Source organism: Sarcophilus harrisii, chromosome 1 (assembly GCF_902635505.1).
Source record: "Sarcophilus harrisii chromosome 1, mSarHar1.11, whole genome shotgun sequence".
NCBI lineage: Eukaryota > Metazoa > Chordata > Mammalia > Dasyuromorphia > Dasyuridae > Sarcophilus > Sarcophilus harrisii.
The window spans coordinates 660,617,444-660,636,453 of record NC_045426.1 but is presented as its reverse complement, the minus strand read 5'-3'; the positions used below and the strand labels follow the sequence as shown (position 1 = coordinate 660,636,453).

The 19,010-nt window shown below is 36.0% G+C and overlaps 1 protein-coding gene across 7 annotated transcripts in view; it reads left to right on the top strand.

The window, feature by feature from the left end:
• EPS15L1 (epidermal growth factor receptor pathway substrate 15 like 1) overlaps positions 1-19,010 on the top strand; it is a 110,288-nt gene that overhangs the window by 63,927 nt on the left and 27,351 nt on the right. For 5 of the 7 annotated variants that reach the window (XM_031947955.1, XM_031947956.1, XM_031947959.1 and 2 more), the window contains exons 21-22: positions 776-858; positions 14,471-14,603. In XM_031947955.1, coding sequence (XP_031803815.1) covers positions 776-858; positions 14,471-14,603 — 216 coding nt within the window. The remainder of the gene's footprint in view (positions 1-775; positions 859-14,470; positions 14,604-19,010) is intronic. The other 2 variants (XM_031947958.1, XM_031947961.1) reach the window with 1 other exon arrangement.

The window sequence follows — 19,010 nt, the reverse complement described above, 5'->3', positions numbered from 1 at the left end:
TATTTGTATTGTTAATGGTCAAGGGCTTGGACTAGTATTTTTTCCCCCCTGAGGCAATTGGGGCTAAGTGACTTGCCCAGGGTCACATAGCTAGGAAGTATTAAATGACTGAGGCCATATTTGAACTCGGGTCTTCCTGACTTCAGGGCTGGGGCATTTATCCACTGCACCAACTAGCTGCCCCCAATAGGATTCTTTAAATACTCCTCTTTACTTTTGGCAGCTTAGCTGCCCGGGAGGTAGGCTCAGTTTGTTCATAAAGAGAGATAATGTGTATGAACATCACTATGACATATTATTCATGACCAGTTACTACCAAGTAAAAAGGCCTAAAAGGCATTAAATAATTTTCAGGCCATATCTTATGGATAAAAGTTTACCCTTTAACTGTTTCTCTTCTCTTTTGCCTTTTTCCCAATATGGTTTATATTTTTCAGTGTGATCAGTTAAGTTTTTGCAGAAAATATACAATTAAAAAAAATTAAATACAGTTATGGTTTGTTTGAAATGTAGATATTTTTTCAGAGTCATCTAGAATCTTGTGATATAGCTGAAAGCCATATTTAAGGGGTACCTGTCATGGATTAACTGAAGTAGAAATTTTCAGACTGTTCTTCAGGAAATGCTTTTTTAATTTGTCATTAAGGAGCACATAAATATAACTAGATTATAATTATCTTTGTGGAATATTTAGGGTAGAAAGCTTGTGGTTTTCAGTTTTTCTCAGAAGAAATTTTACAGATAAACAAAATTGTTTTCTTGGTACAACTTACAGATCCCTTTGGAACCTTAGACCCCTTTGGAAGTGGTGCCTTCAGTAGTAGTGAGGGTTTTGCGGACTTCAGCCAGATGTCAAAGGTAAGCTCAGCTCAATGAAGCATCTTTTCTTCTCTAAAATGGTAGTGTTCTTTCATTGATTTTAATATGTGGGATACAATTACGTAATTTTTAATTTTATATTTTTCTAAAAGTAAAAATCTTGTCATTGAAGTTTAATAAATGTTGAGAGAAACTAGACTAGACAGGACCACTGGAAATCATTTAATCTGTATTTTTTCCTCTAAGCAAAATCATAGTATACTTGAACCACCTTGGATGGAAAGGTTCTCTAGCCTTTTATTAATAGATGAAGTAGTTGTTGGTTTTAGAAAGACAAGTTTGCAAAGGGCATGGAAATGCTGGTTCTGCTAGTCACAAAGCCATGTCATCACAGACTGGTCAGTTTCTTCCTTTAAAAGTTTGTTTTTCCTTTTCTAAAGTAGAAATATTAATACTTGTGAGGAAATACCTTTGTTACTTACAAGTTGTAAGTTGAGTTGTTATTGTTCCTACTAATGAACTTGTATGTGGAAATTCCACAGCCACTCTTATTAACACAGCCTAGCCTCTGCAAATTCTACACTACAACAGACAAGCTTTTGGTATAGGCAGTATGCAGAGCCATGTGCTTTGGTATGGAAGGGGCCTTAAGTACCATTCCTGGTGTTCACAGGGCTATTATTTAGATCATGATCTCCTTTTTATGGAGAAAACTAAGAATTGGGCTTCACATATTCAGTTTCTATTGGAACCTATTTGAATAAATTATTCATTAGTTCTATAAAAATCCCAGATTTACTAATAAACTTGGATAATGCTGGTGCTGATGTTTGGAGACAGTCAACATTACTGACGATTGTCATGGTAACTATTCTGTTCTTAGCCCCTCTCCATTGTGCAGAAGCCTACATGAAAAACTTTGAACTCGTTTGTGCCTATACTAAGTTATGATAGCTATTGGAACAAAAGCTGGTATGTGTATTCTGTCTCTTGTGGCTATAAGCAGAGGTGTGATTGTGGCTGATTATTTCCAGGAAAGCCTACAGTTTTTTAGATAAGCAAACACCTGCAATAGATTGTCTGGTAGAAAGTCATCACTAAAGAAGAAAAGTAAAGCCTTTTAAACAGATTGGAAGAGAAACAAAAGGATATGCTTTAGGTCTTTTCCATATGTGAAAAAAGAAAAATCTTTTATTCTGAAATTGAAATTATTCTATGACTCCAAGTTTAGCAAAATCCAATAAACAGAACAAGGAAATAACATTTTTCCCCCTTTAAACTTTGATGTGCCTTTTCCTAGAGGGAGATCTCCACTGATAAAAAGCAGGTTGCAGTTGAGAACATTGGTAGCCCAGATTTCCTGATTTAAGCAAGGAGTTAGAGGGTACTGAGCACCTTTCTAACTCTGCATTTGATTCTAGAATCTATATGCTCTGAGGAGAGAAGAGCAAACTAGAAATTTATTCTTGGCATTTTAAAAGTTTTTACTGCTGTTGTTTTTAAAACCTCTTTATCTCTTCCCCTGTGATGAATTCTACTTCAAAAGATTTCCTTTCTAATATATATGCAATTAAATATAACAAATGAGTGCATTGATTATGCCTGGTATGTAGTCAGATTCTAACTTACTAAACTGGTCACTAATACAGAGAAACATTGAGTAGGAATTTAAATTAGGAAGTTCTTTCTGCATAAATTATACCTTTTCCTTTGCAGGATTTGATTTTAAGAATTTCTGCCACTTGGTGGCAGCAATTTCAAAAGAAGCAGCCTTTTAAAAAATGTTATTTTCAAAGTGCACTTGCTCTGTATGGAGATTCTCCACTATGACTATAGAAGTAGAATCATAGGGATTTAGAGCTTAAAGAAACCTTAGTAAGCATGTAGTTTGACCTCTTCATTTTTCAATGAAATGAGGAAATTAGGACCCAAAGCATTTGAGTGACTTATCTAAGTGGCACAACTGAAGTTAGCATCTCTTTGAGGGAAAAATCCTTTATTTCAAAAGTTAAAGTATAAGATTTTACAGAAAGAGTTCTTTTAAGGGATTGAAAGTCAGACTTTGGTAACTACTAAGATTCCTTCTTCTGATTCTCTTGATTTCCATTCCAGTATCCTTTTTTTTTTTTTTTTTTTTTTTTTTTTTTTTGCTGAGGCAATTGGGGTTAAGTGACTTGCCCAGGGTCACAGAGTTAGAAAGTGTTAAGTGTCTGAGGCCAAATTTGAACTCAGGTCTTCCTGACTTTATCCCTTATGGATAAAGGACTGGTACTTTATCCCTTATGCCATCTAGCTGCCCCCTAGTATCCTTTTTTATTGTAACAAGTTAACTATTCTAGGTATAAGAAATGAATTTTTAAAAGTGAGTTATTTTCATTTTTTGAAGTTCTGTTCAGTCCCATTTCAAACTTTTCTTTTCTCTCTCTGTCTGTTTTCCACAATAGTGATTAGAGAACAAATGTGCATTTGTAATTTTTTTTTAAAAAGTCACACTTCCTGTTCAAATGTGGGATTGTGTTCAACTGGGAAAAGTTGGACAGTTTAATGGAAAATTTAATTTCCAACATGTTGATGTTTTGTTTCCACTATTCCATTAACTCCTAATTGCATGATAGTCAAAGCTTCAACTTTCATGTTGCAGCTATGTGCTTTTGCTCTTTATTTTCTTTATTCAGTTCATTTACCTGTTTTTAAACACTTGTTATGTTAAAGGCTTAATCCTGGGCAATTCAAAGATGAAAACATAGAAAAACAGAATCTAGATGCTGAAAAGAGACCTCACAAACCATCTAGTTAAAATCCTTCACTGAATAATTTCTTTTCTGATATCCCTAGCAAGTGGGTATTTACCTTGAATATCTCCAGTGAGGTGGAATCCTAATAGAATCCTCCCAAGGTAACCCATAGCTTTTCTTCACTGTAAGCCTAAATTTGCTTTTTTTGCAACTATTACCCATTGCTTCCAGATCAGCTCAGTGGGGCCAAACAGAGTAAGTCTAATCACTCTACTATGGAATACACCTTCAAATATTTCCTCAGTCCTTCTATTGCATGATTACAGAGTCTCTTCTGGGTGTTATTCAGTTTATCATTGTCCTTCTGAAAATGTGTCTCAAACTGAAGATGGTCCTCCAAACAGGATCATATCAGAGCTGAGTAAAATGGTATTGCCCTCCCCAGTCTTCTGTCACTATTAATACAGCTTTCTTGAGCCAAGCAGAACAAGTCTTAATAGCTTTTAAGATGCTTGAAGACAGACATCATGCTTTCTCTAAGTCTTCTTTGTCAGACTAAATGTCTCAGGTACATTTTCAGAATATACTCTCATGGTTTCCTCTTATGTATATCCTCTAGTGTCTCTCTTTAAAATGTTGTGTCTGGAACATTACTCCAGATGTGCTCTGATGAGGGCAGAATATAATGGCCCTATGGCGTCCCCTGTTCAGAATGTTATTTTTCTCAAAGTATAGCCTTCTCAAACATTAACATTTTTGCCTTCCATGTCATTCACTTGATTTGTATTCTGTCAGTGAATCAGCAGTCAACAAGAATTTATTAGATGCTATCTATTAAAGTATAAATGTTGTTACTGATATCATTAATGTTATTGTAATTGTTACTTCTTGAAAAGGGAAGCTGGGAGTCATATGACATGTACTCTAGATCTTGAGAGAGCCTATTTCAAAAAAGTTTAGAAGATCTTAAAGACTGCTACAGGGGAAATTAGTCCAAGAGAGATGGGAAGTTATAAAGGTACAAAGAAAAATTATTCTAATGTGAAGAAAAAAAGAGTTTCCCAGAGAGATTGATGGAAGTTCTCCTTGCAATTTACCAATCCACTTTAGATTTTAAGATGAATAAAAGGTGGAAACAAAGACAAGGAAAATTTAAAAAGTAGGGCCTATGGGGAATGGCAATAGTGCTGAAGCCCAGAGGGAATTGGGATTGATAGAGAAAACAAAGAACCATGGAAAGGATTTTAAAATATATGTTAGGCAATCCATACTCAATTACCAGAAGTGTCTATGAAAGAAAAACGGTGCTGGAATGTCCTACAGAAGAAATGGCCATTTACATGGACTAGAGTCAAGGGCAGGGCTGTGGGCCTGAGGAGAGATTGTTTCTTGTCCTCCCTTGTACTTCAGATGGGATCCTTCAAGCACTATTTGAATGACAGTAAAACATGAGAAAGGTGCATTCCTATCTTCCCAAATCCTACAAAGATATAAATGGCTAAATATCAAGATAGCATTTTCATAACTGAATTTATGTCTTTACCAGAAGAATTTGATTGATTCTTTTTATAATTGACAGCTGAGACCAAAAGAACAATGGACACCTGCATATCCCAGAATAATCAAGTTGTGTTCTATTTTTGAGTGCAATGTAGGGAAAGAGATCAAGGAATGATCTTGGTGCTTGATTTGCCTGACATGTTAGTAGCTTCAGTTCTTCTTTAAACAGGTGATATTTTAATTGCCAGTCTTTTTCCTTTTTCTTATTGTGGCTCAAGTTTATTTTGTACCAATGTTATCCCTAAGTTACTTACTGCTAGTTGTATTTAGTTTTGTGAATAAAGACCCCTACGTGTTAGTAGACTTTGTAACATTCACTGTAAGATGAATTATAAAGGACATGGGAAATCTCATTAAGTCTTAAAGTAATCATAAAAATATATGTGTGTAATGTGGTTTCTTGATGGGGGTTGGAGTAGGATTAAGGGAAAATATCTGGAACTCAGAAGTTTTAAAAACAAGTAAAAATTGTTTCAAATGAAACTGGGGAAAATATTAATTAAAATAAAAAATATGTATGTATTTCCCCTTTGTTTATAAAAACTGGGAAAGTATGTACATGTGCAAATGCACTGACTTTAATTTTCTAGATATCTTAATGAGATTTATTTGTTTTAGACAGCACCTTGTGGAGATCATCCAGTTCTCTCTTATACATCTATCAACAATCTCTTTGAAGATGTGGTGGTTGTATTAGCTGTGTCATAATTGTTGAATTGTAGGAAGATATTGATCTATGAATGTTTGGGCTTTAAATGGGGCTGCAGAATTTAATATTGTACCAGAAAAAAAGAGCTGAGATATGTCCTATATCTGTTGCTTAGCATATTTCAGACTTAGCAGCTGTAAAATAATTGTTTTGGGCTATCTCTTGAACTCCTTTTTTTTTTTTTAAGCAATTATTGACAGCCACCACCAACCTGGCTTTACCTAGTTTGTGATGCTTTATGGTGACAGCTATAACCATATTAGAGACCAAAATGGACACTGATTTCTATTTGTCTTCCCCCCTACCCTTGAGGCAATTGGAGTTAAGTGACTTGCCCAGAGTCGCACAGCTAGGAAGTGTTAAATGTCTGAGATCAGATTTGAACTCAGGTCCTCCTGACTTCAGGGCTGGTGCTCTATCCCACTGCACCACTTAGCTGACCCCCATTTGTCTTTAATACTGTGTTTTTATCTGTTGTTTTTTAATTAATCCTATGTAATCTATATATAGGTTACCTCATTGTCCATTTTGACTCATTGTTTACAAGCTGAAATAAAAGTCACTTGAATCATATGTTTTTAAAAGGAGGAAAAGAGATGTTTTGAAGAGTATTTTTTTTTTTATATTTTTAATAGCTTTTTATTTACAAGATATATGCATGGGTAATTTTCCAGCATTGACAGTTGCAAAACCTTTTGTTCCAATTTTTCTCTCCTTCCCCCCACCCCTTCCCCCAGATGACAGGTAGACCAATACATGTTAAATATGTTAAAGTATATGTTAAATACAATATATGTATACATGTCCATACACTTATTTTGCTGCACAAGAAGAATCAGACTTTGAAATAATGTACAATTAAACTGTGAAGGAAATAAAAAATGCAAGTGGACAAAAATAGAAGGATTGGGAATTCTATATAGTGGTTCACACTCATTTCCCTGAGTTCTTTTGCTGGGTATAACTGGTTCAATTCATTACTGTTCTATTGGAGCTGATTTGTTTCATCTCATTGTTGAAGAGGGCCACGTCCATCAGAATTGATCATCATATAGTATTGTTGTTAAAGTATATAATGATCTGGTCCTGCTCATTTCACTCAGCATCAGTACATGTAAGTCTCTCCAGGCCTTTCTGAAATCATCCTGCTGGTCATTTCTTACAGAACAATAATATTCCATAATATTCATATACCACAATTTATTCAGCCATTCTCCAATTGAGGGGCATCCACTCAGTTTCCAGTTTCTGGCCACTACCAAGAGGGCTGCCACAAACATCCTTGTTCATATAGGTCCCTTTCCCTTCTTTAAGATCTAAGCCCAGTAGTAACACTGCTGGATCAAAGGGTATGCACAGTTTGATAACTTTTTGAGCATAGTTCCAAATTGCTCTCCAGAATGGCTGGATATAGTCACAATTCCACCAGCAATGTATTAGTGTCCAGTTTTCCCATATCCCCTCCAACATTCCTCATTATTTTTCGCTGTTATTCTAGCCAGTCTGACAGGTGTGAAGTGGTATCTCAGAGTTGTCTTAATTTGCATTTTTCTGATTAATAATGACTTGGAGCATTTTTGTTTTGAAGGCTCGTCAGTTGATGGTCATCTTGCTAGAGTGAAGCACTGATTGCCTTTCTACTTATCATGTATTTTATATTCTCATTTCATGCCTAATATCTTATTTCTGTCACTCATGGATTAATGAGGTTTCAAAGAAGTACTTGATTAAAAATAAAATATGTAACATTGACATTTACAAAAATAAATAAAATTTATGTTAGGAAAAAAATGGATCAGAAGGGATAGGATCTTTGCTCATTACAGATGGATTGAAGTCAACTGAGGATAAAAAGAAAGTTGAGGTACACTACTTTTTTTCTTGTTTTCTCTGCCAATAAGAATGATGGTAAATTGGATAGGACATAATAAAAATGGCCAATAGGGAGCTAACAGTCAAGATATATTAAGCACCAATTTTATGCTAATTATTAAGGTCAGCCCTGGGAAGGCCCAGAAAAAAATTAATCTGTGGGCCTGCAATCTATTGGGGAAGACAAAATGGACGCATTTAAATTTATGTAAAATATTCACAAAATATATACAGCTGCTTGGAAAGGGAATGCATCAATGGCTTGTTTGTGGAGTGCAGGGAGATCAGGAAAAGCTCCATTTAGAACATAGGTGTCAAACCTCTGTGGTGTGCTGCCTCAGCATTCTCAAGTGGCTGCAAACCAAATAAAAATGTCATTGCTAAATATTTAACATAATAAATAACAATATAGTAGAATGTAGACAATGTTATATGATTTTCTAAGTTAGTTTTTATGGTTTATTAGTCCCTTGTTTCTGAGTTTGAAATATTCTGCTCTGTTCAGATGTCACATTCTTTCTCTACTGATTCTCTACCAAGTCCAAGTCAAGACAACAAACACTTATTAACCAACTATTCTGTACTAGACACTGTGTTAAGTGTCCAGGATACAGAGAAAGGCAAAAACATAGTTCCAGTCTAATTCTAGTCTAATGAAGGAGACAACATATAAACAACTATGTAAAAGTAAGATATATACAGGATCAACTGGAGATAATCAACAAGAGAGAAGGTACTGAGTTTATGAGGACTTAGCCTTGCAGAAGAAGGCTTTTTGGCTGAGATGTGAAGGAATTTAGAGGAATCTGGGTGCAGATGTGGAGGGGAAACATATTAGATTTAAAGGACAGCCACTTGGATTTGAGAGATAGAATATTGTATGCAAAGAGGCCAGTGTCATTGGACTGTGGAATACTGGAGGGGAGTAAAGTAAATCAGTAAAGATTGTGTCTACTATGTGCCAGGGACTATCACAAAGAAAAGCAAAAGACAGTGCCTGCTAAAGGTAGAAGAGTGGAAAGGTAGGTAAGAGCTAGGTTATGAAGAACTTTAAAAGTCACAAGGAAGATTTTATATTTGAACCTTTTAAGGAGCCACTGGAGTTTATTTAATGGAGGGATGACAGGATCAGACCTGTGCTTTAGGAAGATCAGGCGGACAACTGAGTGGTAGCCATTTGAAGCAGGACTAATTAGCTGGCTATTGTAGTCCAAGTATGAGAGGGCCTGTATCAGACTGATGGCAGTGTTAGAAGAGAGAAGGGAGTAAATACAGGAAGTACAGCAAAGGGAGAAATAATAAGACTTGTTGGCAGATCGGATATGGGGAATGACAGTTTGGAGTTGAGGTTGACCCTTAGCTTATGAGTCTGAGTTACTGGAAAGATGATAATGCACTCAGTGGTAATATGGAAGTTAGGAAGAGGTAAGGATTTTGAGGGAAAGATAATGAATGAAGTTTAAAACATACTGAGTTTAAGATATCTATGGAATATCCAGTGAGAGATGTTTAATAGCAATTGAAGTTTGAAAATCTGGAGAGAGTTTAGGGCTTGATAATTAGATCTGAGAATCATCTGGATAGAGAAGATAATTGAAATCACAGTAATGGGAGGGAGAAGAATTATTGAAGGACATCCATGGTTAGTGGGAATGACATGGATGAATATCTAAAAAAGAAGTCAAAGAAGTGGTCAAACACACAAGAGAAGAACCAGGAGAGAGCAATATCAAGAAAATATAGAGAATGAATGAATGAATGCAGCATTTATTAAGCACTTTATGCAAAGAACTCTGTTAAGTCTTGGTAGTATAAATAGAAAAATAAGAGCCTGCCTTTTCAGCTTACATTCTAAGGGAAGAGACTGCATATGGAAGGTTTAGCTACAAGTCAGATGGAAAAATCCTATAGTCCTTAGGATGTGGTGGCAAAGCATATGTTAATGCCTCTTTAATTTCACTTTGCTGATAAAATGATATTAATTTCTGATGAACCATTAGAAAATGCCAGGGACTTTGGTGACAGTTTTCTTTTTTTGGATCTTTAGGAACTCTTAACTAAGAATGCACTTGAAGAAGCAGTTCCCAGACCGATTCTTTTAAGGGATAGCTTTTCTTTACCAGCACTGGGCTGGAAGCACTGTTCCTCCCAAGACTGTTGATTTCAGGATCCTGGGCTGTCTCCATCAGGATCTGAGTGGGGAAGATAGTGGTTAAGGTGGTGGTGCTGGTGGTCTGACTTTCTTGAGACAAATGCTCTTTCCCTCAGATTACCTTGTTGCTTCAGTAGGCTGGCTTGCCTTCCGTGTGTGTGTGTGTGTGTGTGTGTGGCATTTAAGAAAGTTGGCTGGCTTTTTATTCAGTGGACTTGTTTCCCCAGATAATGGCTGTGAGAATTGGGTAGGAAAATAAGACAAATGGTTTAGGACTAAAGTGTCAAATTCAAAAAACCCCAATGTGGCTCTGAACCAGATTAAAATGTAATTGGGATAAATTTAACAACAACAACAACAACATATATATATATATATATATATATCATATATGTTGTGTGTGTGTGTGTATATATATATATATATATATATATATACACATACATACACACACACACACACACACATTATTATATAGATAATGTCCCTTGCAACTACAGGGATTCTCTGAATTTGATACCACTCATTTAGGATTTGCTGCCTATCTAATTGTTGGTAGTAGTGGGCTAGCAATTGTTGCTGGTAGAGGTAAGCCTTCTTTCTCTTAATATTGATTATGGGTCTAGGCTGAAAGCAGATCTGGCTATTCCAAGAGGTGAGTATTAGGGAGTAGATGGTGATCAGTAGTGTCAGAGTGAACCTATTGCTTGATGAAAACATGTTAATTGATTGATTTGCTAATACTATAACAGGAGTTGCTATGAACATTTTGAAATGTATGGAATATTTTTGTCTTTCACCACTTTAATATATATGTGTAGTAGAGATAGCTCTGTGTTAAAGAGTGTGGTTACTAGAAAATTTTTAATATAATTCTAATTTTGTTTGTTTTTTCCTGAAGCAGTTGGGGTTAAATGACTTGCCCAGGGTCACACAGTTAGGAAGTGTTAAGTGTCTGAGATCAAATTTGAACTCGGGTCCTCCTGATTTCAGGGCTGGTGCTCTATCCACTGTGCCACCTAACTGCCCCAATATAATTCTAAATTACAGAATTTCAGAATTTCCTCAATAACGTATTGATATATCCCTATGCTATTTCTGTTTTTGTCATCTTTGCCAGTATGCTAGTTGTGACTTGGAACCTCAGAGTAATTTTAGTTTCTACTTATTTCCCTTATTGGTGTTTTAGAGCAGTTTCTTAGAGTTGTGAAATTTGCATTTCTTCTTTTGAAAACTAGTCCATATTAATTTGATCACTTGCTCTTGATATTTTATATTTGTATTAATTCTCTATATACGATGCCCTTGCGAAAGATATTTGATACAAAGGTGTTTTCCTAATTGAGTTACCTTTCTTATATTATTTATGTTGATTTTATAATTGTAAAACTTATTCAGTTCATGTAATTGAAATTGTGTTATATCTTTTTGGATCTCCCATAACCCTTGTTTGGTGAGATTCTTTCACTTTTGCTTAGTTTTGCTGAATTACATTTTTTCCTTCTCAAATTTGTTGTTGTTACATAGGATAGCTCAATGGGCAGGATATAAGAAAGTTTATTCAGAATTTAAAATGATATGAAAACAAAAGATATTTATAAAAAAGAATTTTTTGTTATCCATAGTTGTGAAAGCTGTCTCCAGTTTTCCTAAATTTTTTTGATAATGTGATCTTTTAGATTTAAATCAAGAATTCATTTGGAAGTTCTCGAGGCATGTGGTGTAAGATGCTAATCTAAACCCAGTTTTTGTCAAACTGCTTTCCAATTTCCCCACTATTTTTTGTCACATGAACTTGTTAAAACAAAGTGGAAACATGCCTTGCACATTAAATGCTTATTAACTTTGTTGAATGATGTAAGAAAGAATCAATTGAATTACTTGGCCTGGTTGTACTTTTCAATTTTAATTCTTGACTCGTGGAGCACTTTAAGATAAGCCAAAACTATTTATTCTGATTAAGTATCATTTTTGAAAAATTTAAATGAATAAAATAGTTGTCTATTCTTTATTTTTAAAGAGCATTTTTAAAAGCCAAAGTGGTTTTCCTGAACTTCTAAAAATTAGAAGCTTTACTTTAGGCTTAAATTAAATTAGAAATTGTAATGCAGTGATCCTTTTGGCCCTGAATAAGAGATCACTTAACCTTATGGCAGGTCCAGAAGTCTGTAGTTTGAGTTCTTTGAGATTGAAGAGTCAATCAAATAGCTTGATTGATCTCTGTTGAGCACCTACTTTGAATAGAATACTGTATTAGATACTGATAGGATATCTACATCTATATAAAATAATTAAAACAATAACTATGATGAAAATAGCTTTTTCTATTGAACTTTATCAGAACTGTCTCTGTTCACATCATTATGCTCTATACTGGGTATGATAAAAATAGGTTATAAAAGGAAAGCTCCTTGAGAATAGGTGCCATTGTGAGACTATGACATGAGCAGAAGTCAGTGTAATATGAGTAAAAATATTGTAGGAAAATGAAAGAAAGCCAAATAAATTGCTTTAGGAAAATTTGAGAGGAAAAGATCACTTCAAATTAGGGAGATTGTGAAAAGCTAAATAAAAAGAAAATATCTCCTCATTTCTGTGTATACTCCCCTTATAGGTGTATGGTGTGTTCCCCCATTACCTATACCTAGGGCACATGCATCTCCTTTTGCTGGATATGGTCTTGGATTCCTTGTTGTCTTTGTAATCGGGACCATATTTTATCTAAAGACATTCCTAGGATATCTGCTAGACTGTGGATATTATGTATCCCATTTCAACCAACTTCTCCCTACTCCCACTCTAGTACACAGCATTTTTATTTAGGTGATATCAAGTTTAAATGGTATCAAACCCTGTTTTTCCTCTGAGGCCCAGTTTAGATATGAAATCCTCATATGCTACCTCTTCCATGAAGTCTTCCATGATTTCTCATCTACTTCCTCACATTAAAACTTCCCTTTCAACTTTGAGAACAATTTACTCTTAAATCTCTTTTGTCAATTAATATGTTCTGTCTTGTAAACACACAGATAAATAGCTATAGTACATTCTTTTAATAGATTATAAATTCTTTTAGATTAAGAATTATTTCTTGGCAAGTAATTCCTAATATATTTCCTTAGCATATTTAGCAGAAATACTTATGAATGTCTGTTGAATAATTAAATGAAAAATAAAGACAACTTTGAAAGAAGAAAAACTTGCAATAAGGAGATAGGCAACTTGTGATAGCAAGAGATTCTAGAGGTTGGGAAGATTTTGGTTCATAGTCTGTATAAAGGACCTTCTTCTTTTGCTGGGGAGAGGTGGGTGAGAGACAGTTGGGGTTAAGTGAATTGCTCAGGTAGCTAGTGTCAAATAGATTTGAACTTAGGTCCTCCTGACTTCAGGCTCATTATTCTATTCACTAGCTGCCCTTATCATTTATTTTTAAAAAGAACATTTACATCAAACAGCAAAAGAACTAGAATTTTAGTGCCCTTATCCACATCATAGAAAAGTTCTGGAAAGGGACAGAATAGAATATTCTCATGTCAACCTGGAAGTGACTTTAAACTGTTTTATTCTAAATTTTGTTATATTAAAATATCATTTGAAAAGCTTAGCAATATACTGCAGGAAAAAAGTTGACATTTAAATATCAAGAAACCTGATAAAAATATATACTTAATGATTTTAACACTGTGGAATATTAACTGAACAATCCCTGCAGCAAACCTAGTTCTTTTCGATTGTAATTCTATAGTGCTCCTTTGTCTTTCTTTCACTGCCACTGCTCTAACCCATTCACTGAGGGCAGACTTGGAAGATTCCAACAAGCAAGCATGATAGTTGTGTAAAGTGGGGCTAGAAAAGCAGACCAGAATTAGTCAAGTACCGAAGAACCTTGAATGACAGGCCAAGGGGTTTGTATTTTATCCCCAAGGCTGTTAGGAGCCATTGAAAATTTTTGAGCAGAGATCTGGGGGTCTGACGTCTGCATTAGTAAAGGTTTCCTTAACAGCTGTGTTGAACGCGACCTGTCACACAACAAAGTTGTGATTCTAATTCATTCAGGAATTCTCAAAGTATAATCTCCTTGAAGACAGGGAAAATACTTCCTTGTTTTGTTGAATCCAACACAATCCCTGTGGTGCCCACTTGTTTGTGAGAGAAAAGAGCTCCCCAGTCCTGCTGCTGATTGAGAAAAATGGTTAACCAGATAAGAGGAAGGCCAGAGTAGTACTTGGTGACTACGGTCAGGAACTGGATGGCCTGGGAAAAGAATAATCAAGAAATGACCATTGAAGTTGGCAATATAGATATTGCTAGTAGAGCAAGCAGTTTCAATAGCGTTTGGACAGGCCTCTTCAGCCTTTCATTATTCAACAGCAAATATTCAACATTTATTATGACCTTACCATGTGCTCAGCATAGTTTACAGATATGGAAAGGCTTCTAGGACTTACTCCCCTTCAGGAACCTTGAATGACAGCCATGTGGAAACAACAAACAGACTCAGTCCAATGGCCTGGGTCTCCCTTAAGAGGGGATCAGTAAAGAACTGATTACGTGTATGATTGATCTTCATAATCTTTATTTGAATTGCTTTTCTCTATCTCCCTTTCATTTCCATTTCTGCAGTCCACCCCTTCTGACCCTTTCACCTCCTCTTTTGGAGGGGTGGGATTCTCAGAGGACCCTTTTAAAAGTAAACAGGACACTCCTGCTCTGCCACCGAAGAAAAATGTTCCTCCCCGACCCAAGCCACCCAGTGGTAAGTATGATGCCTTTTTCTGTCATCAGTTTTCCCCATTCTTCTCCATACTTCAGGAATAAAGGGAAAGTAAACTAAGTCTCTTCTTATTCACTCAACTTCTCTAATTCCAACCTCAGAGAAGTCCAAGAGCAAGTTCAAACTGAGGTTATTTTATTTGGATTTGCAGTTGTTTTAATTTTATTTCAGCCATATGGGATTGGGTTTCCTCTAGAATTCTGAATTTATAATGCCTTTGAAATATAGCATATTAATTCTGTTACTAAAAGTTCACTTTTCCTGGCAGTTTTCAAAAGAAGCCTGGATGGCTACTTGTTTGGGTTCTATAGAAAAGATTCATATTGAGATAGAGGTTTTCCCAGCTAGCCTTGAATGTCCCTCCTAACCCAGAATGCCCGGAATTCTCTGTGAAATTTGTCTCAGAAGCAGAAAGGGGAAACTTTTCCTAGTAGAATTGTCAGCTAGTTGATTGTTTAGAGACTGTCTTTTACCTGCCTCACACTAGACAAAGCAGTTTAAAAACATGATCTACTTTATGATGGCATAGGTCTCACAATTTGCTTCTTAAAATCACACTCAATAGAGTAGAATCCAATTCCCTATTTTTCCTCTCTCACCCCGCTCTCCAACAACAGCAAGTCATTTTCTTCTGCTGTAGTCTCTTTTAATTATCATTGGTATAACAATACCATGTAGGTGATCCCTAATTCCTTCCCCCTCTTCATCAACAGTGCTTTTCTCTGTCATCCATTGGCCACGTGACAGGATAATCACTCTTTTCATTTATAGCAAGACATCTTGTTTGCTACAGTGGGGAATACTGTTGTCATGCTAGCTGAGGTAGCATAGGGAAGAAAGAGTAGAAACCTCCAGTAGTTTGTTCTTCCTTTGCCCCAGTAGCTGTGAAAGTATGTTAACAGAGAGAGTTTGGTCACATGGCTTGTTTTCTAAACTTGGGTGTGAGCTGGGAAAAACAGCTGTTTGTCTGGAATTGGCCTGGGTATTTGAATTTGTTTTTAGGTTAATGTTACCAGATCCACTAAGGGGATCTTAGTCTGTATTTTAAGGGATCTTATGTCCTGCTGTGTTTTGCTCTAAGCAGATACCCTACAAGTAATGTGTTGTTCTGTTCTGGCCTCTTTTTTGGAAGTTGGAGGGTGACTAAAATAAATAGTGAAGAATTTTAAGACTCTGCCATCTAAAGATTAGTTAAAAATTTTGCCTTTAAAGGAGATCCTTGGAAAAGGAATATGATCAGTGTCTTAGAATATCTGTAGGCCTGTAGTATGAAATAATAAAAGCTGTTATTCATATAGCACTTCAAGGTTTCCAAGATCATGTGGAGTATGAGGCAATTAACTGCAACATGAGTCTCCTCCAGTGCCACGCAAGTATTGAGAGGAGCACACCTTCAGGTTTCCTCTGATTCCGTATTTAATGAGGGGGATAGCACCATGTTCTGCTTATCTCCAAAGGGCCAAACTAGGAGAAACAGGTGCGAGTTAAAGAAGCACACCCTTGTATGCTTCTGGTGTAAAGAAAAACTTTATAATGATTTGAGCTATTCAAAAGTGTAATGGGCCTCCTTGGGAGATTGTGGGTCCCTCTTCTTTGTGGTCTTTGAGTAAAAGTTTGGTTTGTTGAAGAGGGAGGGAAGTCTTGTTCAGGTACGAATGGGAGCTCTCTATCTCCAGCTTTTTTCCATGCAAGATGATACCCAAACTTCCCCAAGAATATAGGCGATAATTGGCTATTAGTATCCGGAAGTTTCTTTGACCTCTTCACATCACTTATCTCTTGGTTTTCCACATCTCTCTTACACTCAAGTCATCCATACTTATTCTCTCTCTCCCAGCTCTGTTCCTGAAACTCTGGGCTTCTCTTTCCCTCTCCCCTCCCACATGCCTTCTCACCATGAAAATGCCTCTGTCCCTGTGCTGCACCTTCTTCTATCCCTTTAATGAGTTTTTACTTAGAACCTCCATTTAAGGAAATGCCTAGGCTAGCTTGCCATACTTGCTTCTCTCATAATTCTACTTCTATTTTTAACCATTTGGGGTAGAAATTTTTCTGAACTACATAAATATTTTTCCTTCTTAAAGGCAAGATAATAAGTATAATTTCATTTTTTATTGATGGTTCTTGGTAATTGTTAGGAGTCAGATTCATAACATCATAAAGCTTTTCAGCTGTTTCTGTTCAATGCTGTGATTGTCCACATTTCTGGTAGTCCCCCCCTCATTTTTCTGCTTTGCTGCCCTTAATTTGCTATTGGAAGATAGTTCAATTCAGCTAAATTTCAGCTTACAAAACACTGTCCTTGCAACAATACTTTGAGGTAGGTAATGTAAATTTCATTATCCCCGCTTTTTAGATTAAAAAAAAAAAACATAAAAATGGTTAAATAATTTGTTCAGTTAGTTGTCAGTATTAGGACTCAAGTTTATGGATCATGTCTCAATAACAACTCTTGCCACCTTATCGTGCTACCATTTGCTCAATAAATATTAAATGCTGCTTTTGTGTGAGACACTGGGCTTTCATATTGTGAAATAATAAAGAAAAGGTATGATATATTCCAGATCCTTATGGAACTTATCAGTATAATAAGTTTGGTAAGAGTTACATGTGATTGAAGAAATCATTGAAAATCTACAGCTCTGACTTTGTTTAGGTTTTTTGACAGCTATTTCCTTAATTCTGGGTTTAGCACTATGTTCAGATAGTTTGAATTTGTGAGGGATGTTATAGATGTATATTCAATGCAATTAATATTGTTCAGTTTTCAGTTCGGAAATGGGTTCAGAAAACCCATTTAGGGTTTTCTTGGCAAAGATACTGGAGTTGGTTTGCCACTTCTTTCTCCAGCTCATTTTACAGGTGAGGAAACTGAGGCAAACATGGGTAAGAGACTTTCCCAGGGTCACATAGCTAGTAAGCAGCTGAGGTTGGATTTGAACTCAGAAGAATAGTTCTTCTTGACTCCAGGCCTGGCATTCTATTCAGTATGCCACCTGGCATTAATACTTATTGAACATTTTAAATACCTACTAAGCATTTGGCTTAGATGTATTAGACTGTATTAGATGCAAAGAATCTAAAAATGAAAGAGAAAGAGGAGAGACAGAGAGAGTGAGAGTGCACAAGCACATTTTGTAAGTGCTTATCTCATTCCAGGTCCTGCGCTAGGGGTTGGGATACAAATACAAGAAAACAAAATGATCCTTTTTCTCAAGGGAGTGAAGTTTGTAGCATTGACTGATCTTCCTCAAGAAATGGCAGTCCTGGCCAGGAACTCAGGAGAAAAGGCTTCAGAACAGTGTCATCGCAAGTAGACAGGGCAGCTAGTGGGGAAGTGGAGTAGTCTAGACAGTGAACTGAGCATACTTCAGGTCCTTGAAATTTTTATCTCTAGAGTTTTCACAGAACTCCCCATGATTTCAACATCATCTCTGCTGGGTGGGTTTTTTAGCTACATTCTCATCACCTGCTCCTCTACATACTTGGCTCCCTTCTCAATTCTGTTTCTAGGGCGTCGTGCTGCTGCTGCTATTTCTTTTTTTCTTTCTTTTTTTTTTTCCTGAGGTAATTGGAGTTGTGACTTGCCCAGGGTCACACAGTTAGAAAGTGCTTCCCTAGAGGGTCATGCTCCATTCTCCCATACCCCAGTTCCAGTCTTGTCTGTATCATGTATCAATGCTTCCCAGTGGATAATTTGCCATCAAAAGCAAGGAGTTTAGAGTAAAGTAGATCTGATAAGAAATATATAAATAAGTATAACATTGCCCCAACCATTGTTATTTCAAGTAAGGCCCACTGTAATATCATTTGGCATTTATTTATTTCTAACACTGTTCCATGGATCTGCATACATTGTTTTGTATTAGTAGCCTTAATGTTGCTCAAAATCAGTTATAATGAAATGAGTGGGGAATGACTGAATAGAGATAACCATTATAATTCCCTATTTCTGTTAATTGCACTACCATTCTAGTTAGTCACCCAACCTCAATAGCTCATTTATCACTGACTTTTCCTTAATGTCAAGCTAATTCTGTATCCTTACTATCCTGTAAGCCTTTTTCCTCTTTTCCACTTTATCTTATTGCATTCAGCTTTAATTCCAACTTTATGTCTTTTAGATGATTATAATAGCCTTCTAACTAATCTTTTTTTTTTTTTTTTTTACCTGTTTTCTCCCTTTCCAATCCCTTGGTCCATGATATTTCCCAATTCAAAACATCCAGTAGTTCCCTATTATATATCATACCAAAAAACTCCTTGGCCTGGTCTTCAGTATGCTTCACAAGGTGACTCCTGCCTGCCTTATTACACACTATTCCCTTTCTCACTCATTATATTCTAGCTAATGTAGGAGGCATTCTCCAGGCTTGTATGGGTTTTTTC